Below are 13,133 nucleotides of genomic sequence, written 5' to 3' on the forward strand. Positions count from 1 at the left end.
ACACCAGACCACACAGATGGGACGAGCACAGGCTGGAGGAGAGAGAGGAGAGACAGTGACGGGATGAGAGGGAGACAGAGGTGGAGGAGCGAGTGGCGTCACTGCGGCATCATGGGTGAAAGCAGCGGACTCAATCATCACCTGGAGTCATACTGAGGGAGCGGGGAGGAGAGGCTGCAAAATAAACACATGGAGACAATGCAGGAGGCAAACCCCCAGAGCCTGGTTTTAGTATTAGACTTTCATAATCACGGCTGGGATCTGTGATAACTACTGAAGATGAAAGGAGACTAAAAAGCGCAAGGGTGGAAAAACAAGGGAAACAGCATACACAGAGGATGACAATCAGCAAAGTAATGTCTAAATAGACAAGCCCCGACGACACAATAACGAGTCAAAAATAGAAACAAAGAGAAAAAAAATGCACATGAAAGATCCCAGTATTTCAACTTTACAAGGTAACACCAATAAAAACATTCCGCGCAATGACAGCACGGTTTATTTAAAGCAGACCTCTAATGATGTCATTTATTCAAAGTATGCAAATGACATGAAAGCTAAACCTTATCGCTTTATCCAAATGAAACACACCGCACCATGAGCTCACGCAGAGCCTGTGGTTTGTTTCTCTAATGACAGAAATAGTGTAACGTCAGTGAACATGGCGGTGGTGGTGGAAGGGAGGACTTCTGGACTGTGTCTCCAAACTCATGGCGTGACACGAGAGCTTTAGAGGATGTGTCTTTCGCTGTTGTAATGTCATGTGCACAGTAGCAGCGCTGCAGAAATCCCACAGCCCTGCACCTTGTCTGCATCGGTGCTGCAGGCTCCGCTAAATATTGACTCTTTTGGGGGAGAACAAAAGGCGTTACAACAGTTTTGAGCAGTAAGCACGGAAAATGTGCGATTTCTGCAGTAGTGGCATGGACGTGCATGCCCTGCGCGTGTCTGCAGGTGCACGCAGAACAACTTTCACATGTACTTTAAGTGTGTGCATGCTGGTGAATATATATATATATCTGACAGATGGGACGAGACGGTGTTCTTACCCAGAGTGAATGGGGCTTGACACAGTGTTGTGGCTGTGGTCCATAGTGTCAGGGGTCCAGCTGTAGCGTCGCATACATTCTGTATTGTAGTCTCTGGTCACAGCGAGGTGCTGGGAGAAGAGGGTAGGTGAAGAGGAGAGGGGTTAAAATTTAAGAGCAGGACAGAAGAACGAAGATGAAAAGAAAAAAAAAACTTGAGATTGAAGGGATGAGAAACTGAGGAAGATATAAAGTTGATAATCATTGACCAGATTGGAATAAAGGACAGAAGCAGTAGGAAAGAGCTAAGAAGATAAGAGTGCCAAAGATCAATTATTGCATAGATGGACGGACATGACCCTAGCTTTCTTGGTTTGTGATCACCACAGTCCGGACACAATAAACACAGTGAAACAGGCACAAAAACAAAAAAAAAAAAACATGCAACAATTATGATGCCAGAAATCAGCTTTAATAAATGATCACGTATGTGAACGCTGAATCACTGAGAGGAGCATGGGAACAAGCACTGACTAAACAGCAGCGCAAGAGATGAGAATGGCACAAACCCAAAACAAAGAAAACTGAAGAGAAAGTGGAGCTCAACCACTGAGACGGAGAAACAACAAAACCGACGGATGAGTCATGAGGCGGCCATCGACAATGATACCTTGTTGAGTGGGTCAACCAAATAGGAAATGTCTTTACAGACACTCTGAAGCTTAGGGGAGAAGAGAAGCAGTTCAGAAGTTGCATTGAGGAGACGCTGTGGTCCAGATATATGAATGTACGCTGCTTTGTTTGACTGAAGGAGTCAGTTTGCACCAAATAAAAAAAAGCAGGATTTTATTTGCCTGAGGACAAGATCATCCAAAAATTCCAAGCAAATGTGAAAAAAAAAAGTATACTTTCAGGTATTTGTCGGCACCTGAAACGAGTTATCTATATATTGTGGCTGTGTATAGGTTTAGTCCTGAGTGAGTGACTGAGTGAACTTAACAAGATACTTGTAATAGTATTTATGAGGCCAGTGTTTCTGTCTTTGCTTTCGAACACCAAAACAAGCTTTAGACAAGCCAGGATGAAATCTGCAAATCGTTGCAGTTTTCCACGCAAAAGTAAAGGGGGCCTCCCAAAAACCCTGAGGTTTGAATAAACCTTTAGTCAAGGTGCTGTACACTCACCCTCAGCACTTTGCCAAAAGCAGGCACGGCATTAACACTACTTCTGCTATGACCTTTGTGCAAGACAAGTAAAGCTACCCTGCTCCCTGCTTTAATCCAGCCAGCCTGTGTGTTCATCAGGCCATTGACAGAAGGACAGAGCACATAGACATGGTTGAAGCTTGAAATACAGATAGCCAGAGGTACCAACAGTTGACTACAAGGCGAGAAAAGGAGTATAGAGGGACAAAAGAGCAAGAAAAGAAACAGAAGTAGGAAACAAGAAATGGATCTTACCGTGTCCTTGGTCGGGGCCAGAATCTCCTCAATCATCATGCTGTCTCGCGCAAAGGAGCTCCGGTTGAGTGTGTTGGACCTATCCGAACTGAAGGAGCGGAGGCTACATGTTACCACGCAACCCAGCGGCGCGGGGACAACAAGTGACGAGCAGGGGGACACGGCATAAAACAAAAAGCAGGGAATCCATTACTACATGCAACTTCCAGGGAACCAGGTTTTACTGACTGCACAGAGAGTCAAATAGGTGGAAAATAGAGAGAGGCGGAAGAGCCCGCAGCTGAACGAGGATAAGATACTGCAGCAGGTTATTCAGAGATGGAAATGAGAGCGAGGGCAGTTTGTTTGCAGTAGGAGATAAAGGGAAAGAGGAAGAAGAGAGGTGTGCAGATAGAAAGAACACTATTTCTCTATGGAGGTGTGGTTGTTGTACGTCATGGATCACAGATGTAACTAAGTGTTTCTAAAAGATGACAAATTAGTGGCCTGCAGGAACTGGATCTTGTGTTAGTGACATTTCAACTGATAACTCCGACTCCAGCTCAAAGACTGACATTGTTTCATTCTAAGATTAGCTGACCTGGACCTGTTTCAGAGCAGCAAAATGCAAAGAGCGGAAGCCGATCGTTTCTACCCGCCTTGCTGCAGCAGTCTGACTTTATGGCTCGGTGTGGTGACGCGTGCCTATTTTTGCAGCATCCCGGCCTCAATGCAGTGCTGTAGATTCCTTTCAGGTTTCTACAGGGACTTGATTAGCACAGAGGAGCCTAAACGGTTGAATCCACGATGACCTCTGGCGTGTATGCGCACTCAGACGGCACACGTGAGGAGTGCGCATTTTCTATGCGTTTGTGCACGATAAGGGGCTCGGACGCAGCGCATCAAAAGAGCGGTGCCTTCTTTTCTCTGAATGCACACTATGTTTGTGTACTGATGCGCCGTGCGTGAGTGCGAAAGGGGGAGAAAGGGGGAGCGGGGGGGGGAGAAAATGCAGCCCTCAGCATGTTGGAGTGGGCACACTATTCAGCACAGAGAGAAGGCCTTTATTCAGCACAGCCTGCCTACCCCGCCATCCAAGTTACCAAGCAACTCTGTACAGACTGAATGGACTCCACATTGCTAACCCCCCCCCCCCCCCCCCCTTCTCCTCTCTTCTCACCCAGACCCTGTTTGTTCTTCACAGCTTCCTCCTCTTTCTCATTCTGTCCATCCTCCTCTCCTCCCTAAAACATCCATGCTCTTTCTTTTCCCCATGTGTTTCCGGCGTTCTTTCTGATTCTCCTGCTTGTCCTCTTTTCTTCCTTATAATGATGCTCTCCATTTCATGTCACTGAGACTGCACTGTGCAGTCAATCCACTCCACTGACGACTGTTTTCACTTTTGATCTTGTTGCTTCCCCCTTACCCCATCCACCCTTGCCGCCTTCCTTCCTCTTTCCACCATCACTGCGTCTGCTTTGCTGAAAACTACACTTCCCATTTTCTCACACGCATCTCCACGTGTACGTCGGTGTCCCTACATTTTAGCAACTGCATCCACATGAAACCTGCGGGAATGCACCGGTGTATGTAATTTCCATCTCTGCAAACCCATCACTGACCAGTAAGAATGATTCAGGGACATCTCAGACAGCTAACCGAGCAATCAGAGGGATGGATTATCAATACAATGATGTGTTTGATCCCTGGAAGTTACACTTAGACGCTTCAGAAGAAGCCACATCAAAAAGTTAGGGGATTAGTCCACACGACTCAGACCAAAGACGAAAAAAAAAAAAAACAACTGCAGATTTTATTTTCACATGTCCTCCAAAAACCTGCATTAAAAAAAACATAAAAACCATTTTCCATTTGCAGACGTGATGGTTTTGTTAGACTGATGAGAACATGAGGTGGATGTAGATTAGCTAAAATGGAGGGATGACGTCAGAATACAACACGTAAGCTACTAATCTGCTATCACAAACAGAGACAGTGACACTGGAGGATTGGAGCCAATGTGGAAGGAATGAATGAATGGTGGATGACGGGGGGGAGAGATACCATTCACAGCTAACTACTACTGCTGCTCTTTTCTTACCTGATTCTAGGGCTAGAATGAGGGACAGGGTGCAGGAGGACAAGGAAAAGAACAAAACAGAAAAGTGAAAAGCAAAGCATTTCGAAGACATTCGAGCGTGATGTAGCTTTCTCTTTTCCCATATGACATAGATGCTCTTGCATGGTCGAACGCTACGCAGCTGGACACATCATTTCCTTCTTTTTTTTTTTTTTCTTGGATTTGCTGTACATGAGGTTGTGTGTGTGCAGCCCAGTCAAAAAGCAGACCATGCAATGTCGATGCCATAAACAGAAAGATAAGGAAAGGAAAAGAACTTGCTCAGCGTCAAACATTCATTGCTCAATAAATGATTTGATATATTTTCACAGCTTTACGTTCACACCCCTGCAAAGAGACAAGTCAACAGTTTTTAAATCTGTTTCAGCTTAGAAACCAATTGGTTAATGTGTAAGCAATTAGAAAATAAGAAGTAGTAAAGTTTCTGCAGAGTTTTAATGAAATAAGGCACTCTAAGCACTTTATGTGCAACTCATGATAAGGAGTAGCTTCAATGGAAAGATACAACGGTTGGATTTGAAACTAACATTTGCACTGTTTGTGCAAATGAGCCAAAATTCAAACACTTAAACGGTATAACGTGATTGTATTTGTCACTAATCCCGTGCGTGAACTTTGTGAAAACTCTTTCCAGTATCAGCCGATCAAACAAACTTGTTTACATGGAATCTCTCCATTTAATTCCCCTTGTTTGCTGAGCCCTGCTGACGCTAGCAGCTTCCTGTCACAGTTAGCGTTGTTGTTTTTATCAATCCAGCCATCACAGAGCACCTGCCATCTGTCAGCGTGGCCACAATGCACTCTGGGGTCTGCACAACACTCGCCCTGTGCGCCGCTGACATGTTTTCACCGGAGCTTGCCAGTTTTCCACAACACACTTTGCCCAGTGTTTGAAAGTGTCCCGAAGTGCAGCTGTTCACTCAGGAATCAAAGATTCAGCTTTTATCTCTCGTTTTTTTTTTTTTTTTTTTGACTACACTTGTAATTTCTGCCTGGGTTTGAATGAGGTCACGCAAAACGCTGAATCACTTTGTCAGGGTGAATCATTAGATGGAAACTTTCCAGCTGCTTCCTCTGGTGATTTCCATTATCCTCTGAGTGTATGGGTTTGCATACGTGTATATTCGCTGGAGAGAGTGGACATATCACATCATATATATGTGTGTTTTTAATGGTCGACCACAGCATCAATCAGTTACGTACACATAGCCTGGCCGTAGTGTACAATATAAGTACAATGTGTGTGGACCAGCGCACGGCAGTGCATCAGCAATTTTAAAGTGCATGTAATGAAAGGGACAGGTGCCTACCTGGCTGAGCGGGCTCCTATGCTGAAACCCATGTAGCCCTCCTGAGGGAGAGAGTCATCCCCCAGCTCCTTGAGGTCCTGAGGCCGCAGGTATTTGTCCGTGTCCCCGGTCATAGCATCCTCACCTGGTGGAGGGAGGAAATCACAACTTTAAATGTCAGTCCAAGTCAGAGAGGCGATGCGGCATCCCGGCACAGAAAAACAAGCCCCACTGCTCACCAGTGTCTATCTTATTTCATTACTTAGAGAGGGCCTTTATGAATTATCAACACCACTGCAACTATAACCCACTGCAACTTTCCTTATACATTTCATTGTGGCACAGAAATAAACAAGAAGCTGGAAGACTGTCTCAGAGGTTAGACAGTGATAATACAGACAGTGATAATATTAGAGAAATCACAGGCAGCAGCAAAGCCACTTTGCGGTATATCTGGGGCTCTCCTGTAAAACCAAACGCAGCTCCTTTCACAACACTCAACAGACAGAGCGCAGCAGAGGGTTTAACAGCCACCAAAGCCTGAGCACAATAAGCAAAGAATAAGCGGAAAGTGCAGAACCGCACCGCACCTCGATCGGCGGACCGGTGGACGATGACACGCCGGTCAATGAAGCCGCCGGAGCGGCGACAGTGTTTCTCCTTCTCCCTCATGTCCGGCTCTGTCCTGCCTGCAACACTCTGCTCCTTCACCGCAGCCCCTCCCCCCTACCTTCAGCACTGCCGCACTCCGATCAGACACTAAAACACCATCAAGTTAGGTGACACGAGGCGCTCGAGCGCTTCCGGTGTCAAATTTCAAAATAAAACCAGCGGCGAAAGGATTTTTCGCTGTCAAAACATTTGACAGCGAAAATCACATACACCCTTATACTCGGGTAAAATGCCATCTAATTAAATGACGACATAAATTTCCCAAGAAAAAAATATAAGAAAAATACGTGAATCAATAATAAAGGTTCAATTAATACACTACTCTCATTTGTTGTGGTTATTTTTTTAATTTATAGACCCAACGAATCTGTAGATGATGCTGTTAATATTTAATCTGATAGAAATTACTATATGCGATATTTTTAAATTTAAATAATATAATTTTAGTAGTACTTAGTAGTAGTATTGTATTCAGTCATGCTGGGCACATTTAAACTGAAACATAGGCTCTAATAATAAACTACATGTTACCAATTTCTCAGCAATTCAAAAGGCTACATATGATAATAATTATTCTAATAATAATAATAGTATTTTAAACCAACAAACCTGCAGCATCGCTAGTTAGATTTTATTCTGAAGATAAAATTAATAACGCAACTTCCGGTGTTTTTCTGGCTATTTCTGTCTGACTTGACACAACTGGAAAACAATCGGCTCCCCGCTGATATAATATATAACCATCCCATTCAAGTTCAGATACCACACACACACACAAACACACACACTATTGCAGGCGAAAAAAAGTCAACCTCCATGCCCCTGACCTCTCTAACAACGAAGCTAAAACACACAAGAATAATAATATAAAAAACTGAAAGTTCACAGAAACCTAAAGTTAACTGTCATCCATCTGCACACGGAAGAAAACAAAAAACTACAAAATAAAAACATAATAAAGAGATACAGGATTACATCATTCTGTGGCTTTCTTTTTTAACATGTTATTAAACTTCCTCTGGTGCCCTAACGACTCACCTTTGTCCAACGCAGCCATAGCTACTGATCACAGCTCCGCTTATATTTCCTGAATAATTTGTGTTTCTCTAAACGTCCTCAGCTTAAACTCCAGGGAGAGGGTCAGACTATCCAACAGTCCATTCAGTGCTCCTGGTGCTGATGGAAAAAGTTGCCCTCCCTTCACCTCAAGCGCTTAACTCCACTCCGACCAACTTGCGCGTTTTTTCGCTGGTGCGCGCATCTCCTCAAAGAAATAAAACACAAACTTTTTTTTTTTTTTTTTTTGGTTTTGCGTCTCCTTGCTTTTAAAAAAAGGAAACACTCCTTAACAAAAACCACAGAAGTCCAAGCCCTCTGACATTCGCAGCTACACGGGGGTTAATTCTCCTGAAGGCAGCTCAAAAGAAGCTCATCTCATTGGATTTAAAGAGAGAGAGAGAGAGAGAGAGAGAGTTCGTGCGTCCCTGGCTCAACAGCATCCATAGCAAACTCCGGCAGAAGCGCGTCAACGGGGGCTGCACTGGAAGTGTTTACCGCCCTGCAGAGAGCACAGTCAGCTGACAGGTCGCTTCAGCAAACGCCTGGGAACCTCAGTAGTGGAGGAGGCACTGACGGAGGGAGGAAGAAAACTCTCGCTGAACACTCCTCTGCCCTCTTTTCCTCCTCTATGGTGGAAGGGGTGTTTGGCTGCATGTCAAACGGGGAGCGGGGCTAAAGTAATTATGAAATAACCACAACGTTTCGTCTTGAGCAACACCTCTCTAGTTCTCCCTCCTGCACGTTGCACACTAAGACTTGCACAAGAATAAGTGAATTCATAACAATTAGGCAAGAAACATTTGTCTATTGAGGACCAGCAACTCTTCAAGTTAGTGCTACAGGCCTTGAAATACTCCATGCTGTGAAGAGGACAAGAGTTTAGTGGTTACACAATTAGCGTCTATAGTGGTCTGTAAAGCAAGAGATAAGCGTGTGTGGTTGCACAGGCCAGAACACACAACAGTCACTCCAACCTGCAGCTTAATAGGATTGGCTTTCCTCATATAGGATTAAAGAGAGTTGTGGAAACTCTTTACCTGCTCTAACTCCGTATTTAACGTACTCTCACACACAGCAAATACAAAAATATCCTATAATTAAAGACGAATGCGTGCAGGCCTGAACTGAGCGGCTGACTGAGGCCATTCCTCTGCTGCTAAGTGAATATCAGATCCACACGGCACAAGTGCACTGCGGATGAATTATCCACACAGTATAAACAGTTTACGTGGAGCACACGAGGCCATAGATCCTCTTATTTATAATTCCTGCGCGGTAGTGAAAACACTCTATACCGATGAGCATCTTCATCGTACAGCCTCAGAGCACACTCATCCACTACCACCTGATATGTACTTGTTGAGTCTAGATGTATCGCCTGACATAGAAACTCCACACCCTCCCCCCTGCACCCCGACCGTCCCCTAAGCAACAGCCCATGAACGAGCTCATCAATTTTACAAGCGCGTTGGCTCTGCGATTCCAAAACAAAGGACAGGAGAGTGAAGCGGCGAGCCTGGGACAATGTGACTTGAACCATAAACTTGGCAGTGTTTGGCACTGCACTGCAGCTCTACCGTTAACTATGATATCGTTAATGTTAGGTAGTTTAATGACATACAATGAGGCATGGTTATTTAATAGATTGTGCTTTCTTTATAGTCTGTCACGTGAATTACGACGTTTTACATTTACCTTTTTCTTTTTCTCATTGCAAAGAGACCGCAACGTTTAATCATGGGTGACACATCACAAGGTGTTAGCGATGTGGAGAATCTTGGATCATATGAGACTTGCGAGTTGTTAAAAATAACAACTACGTCTTTAAGTAGCAGTGAGAACAACATCAGCAGTGCCAGTCTGTGAACAGAAACAGGACCTGACCGGTTCAAGGCTTGTTCGTTGTTGCTTATTCATTTTCAGAAATAAAACGGCAATAGCTGAGACTTAATTGCTTGTCTGAAGATGGCAGACTGAAGTAAATAAGACAAAACAATCAAATTTCGACTCCTCTTGGCTATTGGGATGAGAATAAGAAAAAAACAGAGCATTCGGTGAAAGTGGAGAGCGTGTATTCTAGCTGGTGAGTGGGCGTATTCAGGTTTTGCCTCGAAACCCTATCATGAAAATGAACAGCAAAGCCAAACAGCAGTATAGCAAAAGCAGGAAGGATCTGCTGAAGTGTGTTGTAATGTTAAGTATGTTAAATGACAGCAGACAAACAGCAGAAGAGTCGAACCGGTGGCAAATACCTTCTTCATCATCTGAAAAAGAGTCCTCATTGAGAGTTTCTGGTACATTAGCCTGAACTGTGAAACATGCACATGTTAATGAAAATGACACACAGTATATGGAAACCATGCAACATACTAATCTTTACAACAAGCAAAACAACCGCTTGGGAGCAATTTAATTTTAGTACTCAATGGCTGGACATGACAATGAGGTGACATTTTTAGAAATTTTCACATACCTTCATCGTCTGACATGTCGAGGAACTCATTCATGGTCTCTGGGACGTTGATTTTGTGTTTTTCTGATGCACTCTGCAAATATTAAGAGCAGACGGACAAGAAGTCTATTCAGTTTTGCAAAAAAACTATATTATGTTTCTCTTTCAAGTCTCCTCTTGCCTGTTTGCTGCATATTTACGCACATCAACAGCTTAAACTTGAACTTCCTGATATTACTAACGCACACAATTACATAATGTCCCACTAGCTCATTGATCACGGTTCACAGCTGACTGCAGCACTGAGTAGAGAAGAAAATACAGGGAGCTGCCTCAACGAAAACAGGAAGTATACAGTATATCGAAGATGATACCAAATTTAAAGGTAATACATCTCCTGAAGCTCAGACAGCTGCAGTCAGTTTGTGACAAGTCCAACATTTACATTCCAACTTAAGTGAGACCTTCACATGTATTCCCTAATATGGAGGTTGAACTTGGTTGTGGCCTCTGTCACAGCAAGAAGTTATGATGCTGCATTTGAAGGCCATTTCAATCCACATAACTGACCAGCAAAGGTTCCACAGGCTGCAAAAATAGGCCTGGTGGAGGCATAAAACAGCACAGTGAATAATGGATCAACCACACAACGCTGTGGGGAAATGACCTTGATCTTTAACTTACACCACTCTTGGTAGAGACAGATATGACTAATTCACTTTGCTGCTGATTGTGCCGAATCTCCCGTGACCCCTTCGCTCGCCTCCTCACTCTCAGTCCCCCTCACGCTGCAGTCGACTCTTCATCTTCCCGCTGCCTCTCTTTTCTCCCACCTCCCAGACACGTGCATGGATCAGATCGCTGTTAAGTGACCTCGGCTATACGAGGAGAAACCCTAAGCTCCAATCTAAGCCCTCTCTCTCTCTCTTGCTCTCTCTCTCACACATGTGACATAGCGAGTGACAGACTTTGCGGCTGAATTGAGGTATTCACACACGCACTGCACGTATAATATGATTTGGGCAAGGGGTTAATTGCATAATTTAGTTTAATACAGCTGCTCAGTAGGAAAAAAAATCAAAGTGCGTTTACAGAGAAATACCTAAGATCAATCAACATCTAGTCATGTGAGGTTCAGGTGGGAACCGCCCACAAATGATCCTAATGGAAACCTAAACTCCTCACCAGTCATTGAGACCAGTAGTAGAAGCCACTTGGATGGTGAAACGTTCTCAAGAAAACCCAGTCCAGCTGCCTTTGTGTCAGTGTTGTTTGTTGGATAAACTTTTTTAATGCAACAAGCAACTCAGATCACACTATTTAATATTGTAAAAAACTCTTAAAACGTATATGTCACAGAATCCTTGAAAGCTCTGCCAAGTAGAATCAGAAACTTGCAACTTCATTAACATAACATCTCTGTGAGAAAACTTAAAAACCATCAGTCTAAATGTCTATATTCATAAAGCTGGCATTAAGTTGATAAGCTGTTCAGCTGCAACCTGGAAAGTTGTAAATAATTTTTGGTGCAAAACATGCCACCCATTAGTATGTCATTTAAACAGAGTAAGACAATTTTTAAAAGTATTTTTAAACTCTCATACTGACTGGGTACTCAAAAAAAAACTGAAATAGTTTTCCCATATAAGCACGCAAATTTCCTCACTGTCACATGTATTTAAAATACATGAAATGGATTATGGAGCTGTCTTCGTTTCCACATATTTACGCAATTCCTAGAAAAGCAGAGCTAGGGAGCGTGACACCCTTCCGAAAAGCACTATGTACTATGAATGCTCTCCTCTGATTGGTCAGCTCCAGCTGTCTGTAGAGGCACTGCTCATAAATGTTTGAGTCGCGAGCCGGAGGTGGAGGGAGGGACGTAAAAACGTGCAAAATAATTTAATTTGATGGAAATTAGTATACGCCTACGAGTGCAAGATGAGTCATCAACATTTTTAAGTTGTTTTCCAAGAAACAACAAACATTAGGCCAGATACTGGTGTATTGGTGTTTCTACCATCTTAAAATTCATGGGGATTTTAATGTATTGCCCTGGCTTGAGTCTGCAACCTGTTTCCAAGTAATAGAAAAAATACATATATGTCTTTAACCATTTGATATGCAGTTAATAGAGTCTCACCATAGTGTTCAGGTTTTCATCCGTCACAGGCCTCAGCGTGTCCACCACAGAGATGTACCCAAGGCGCCGGGCAATGGACAGGGCAGTGCTCCCATTCTGACCAGGGAAAAGGAGGAAGTCATTCACATGAGGTGCACATAAAACAGACCAAAAAAAAAATAAAGCATTCAGTATTTCATCAGGCCTCAGCTCTATTGTAAAGTGCGTGTCTGTGCCAGCGTGTTTGTGCACCGACCACGGTCAGATCGTTGGCTGAGGCCCCATGCTGAAGCAGCAGGTTGATGATGTGGGTGTGACCCTGCTGAGCTGCTTGGTGGAGGGGAGTGTACCCGTTCTAGAAAGAGAGACACAAACACACACAAAGGCCATCGGTGAGTCCGGGAAAATAAATTGTGCTGTTAAAGAAAATAATGCACAATGCTGCGTGTGTGTGTGTGTGTGTGTGTGTGTGTGTATCTGTGTGTTTGTTTACCTTGGTTTTGCCATTGACTCTTGCATGGTTCTGCAGCAGGAAGTTTGCCATCTTTGCATTGCCATAGTGACAAGCAACGTGCAGCGGCGTGTAACCCATCTGCATAAAGGATAGTAGATAGAGGAAGACAAGTAGATAAAAGAAGAGGGAATTTTGAGTATGCTAATTAGACATTGGTTGTTGCATAACTGTTTAAAACAAATGTACCTTTTATGAGGTGCATTTTAAAACGTACACCAACTAAAGCTTTATATGAATAATGGATTTGCTAATTAGCATGTTATCTTTGATATACAGTATATAACATCAAACCTGCATCATGTTTCACGTCCCCATTGAATTATGTGGCTATGTGCATAACGGTAATGGAGATCAGCGAGGGAATAACCTATTCACTGTAAACAACTGCCCCGTCAGCACAAACACACACCATGTAACC

The 13,133-nt window shown here is 43.6% G+C and overlaps 1 protein-coding gene across 1 annotated transcript in view; it reads right to left on the reverse strand.

Moving 5' to 3' along the window:
• The window catches only part of LOC311500454 (ankyrin-3-like), an 85,461-nt gene that overhangs the window by 26,599 nt on the left and 45,729 nt on the right, over nucleotides 1-13,133 (reverse strand). The window contains exons 20-30 of the mRNA XM_084561867.1: nucleotides 12,695-12,793; nucleotides 12,458-12,556; nucleotides 12,223-12,318; nucleotides 10,101-10,173; nucleotides 9,880-9,936; nucleotides 5,918-6,041; nucleotides 4,569-4,580; nucleotides 2,489-2,591; nucleotides 1,699-1,749; nucleotides 1,050-1,159; nucleotides 142-174 (exon numbers count right to left, since the gene is read on the reverse strand). Coding sequence (XP_084417993.1) covers nucleotides 142-174; nucleotides 1,050-1,159; nucleotides 1,699-1,749; nucleotides 2,489-2,591; nucleotides 4,569-4,580; nucleotides 5,918-6,041; nucleotides 9,880-9,936; nucleotides 10,101-10,173; nucleotides 12,223-12,318; nucleotides 12,458-12,556; nucleotides 12,695-12,793 — 857 coding nt within the window. The remainder of the gene's footprint in view (nucleotides 1-141; nucleotides 175-1,049; nucleotides 1,160-1,698; nucleotides 1,750-2,488; nucleotides 2,592-4,568; nucleotides 4,581-5,917; nucleotides 6,042-9,879; nucleotides 9,937-10,100; nucleotides 10,174-12,222; nucleotides 12,319-12,457; nucleotides 12,557-12,694; nucleotides 12,794-13,133) is intronic.

The sequence above is a fragment of the Chelon labrosus genome (genome assembly GCF_963514085.1).
Source record: "Chelon labrosus genome assembly, chromosome: 15".
Lineage (NCBI taxonomy): Eukaryota > Metazoa > Chordata > Actinopteri > Mugiliformes > Mugilidae > Chelon > Chelon labrosus.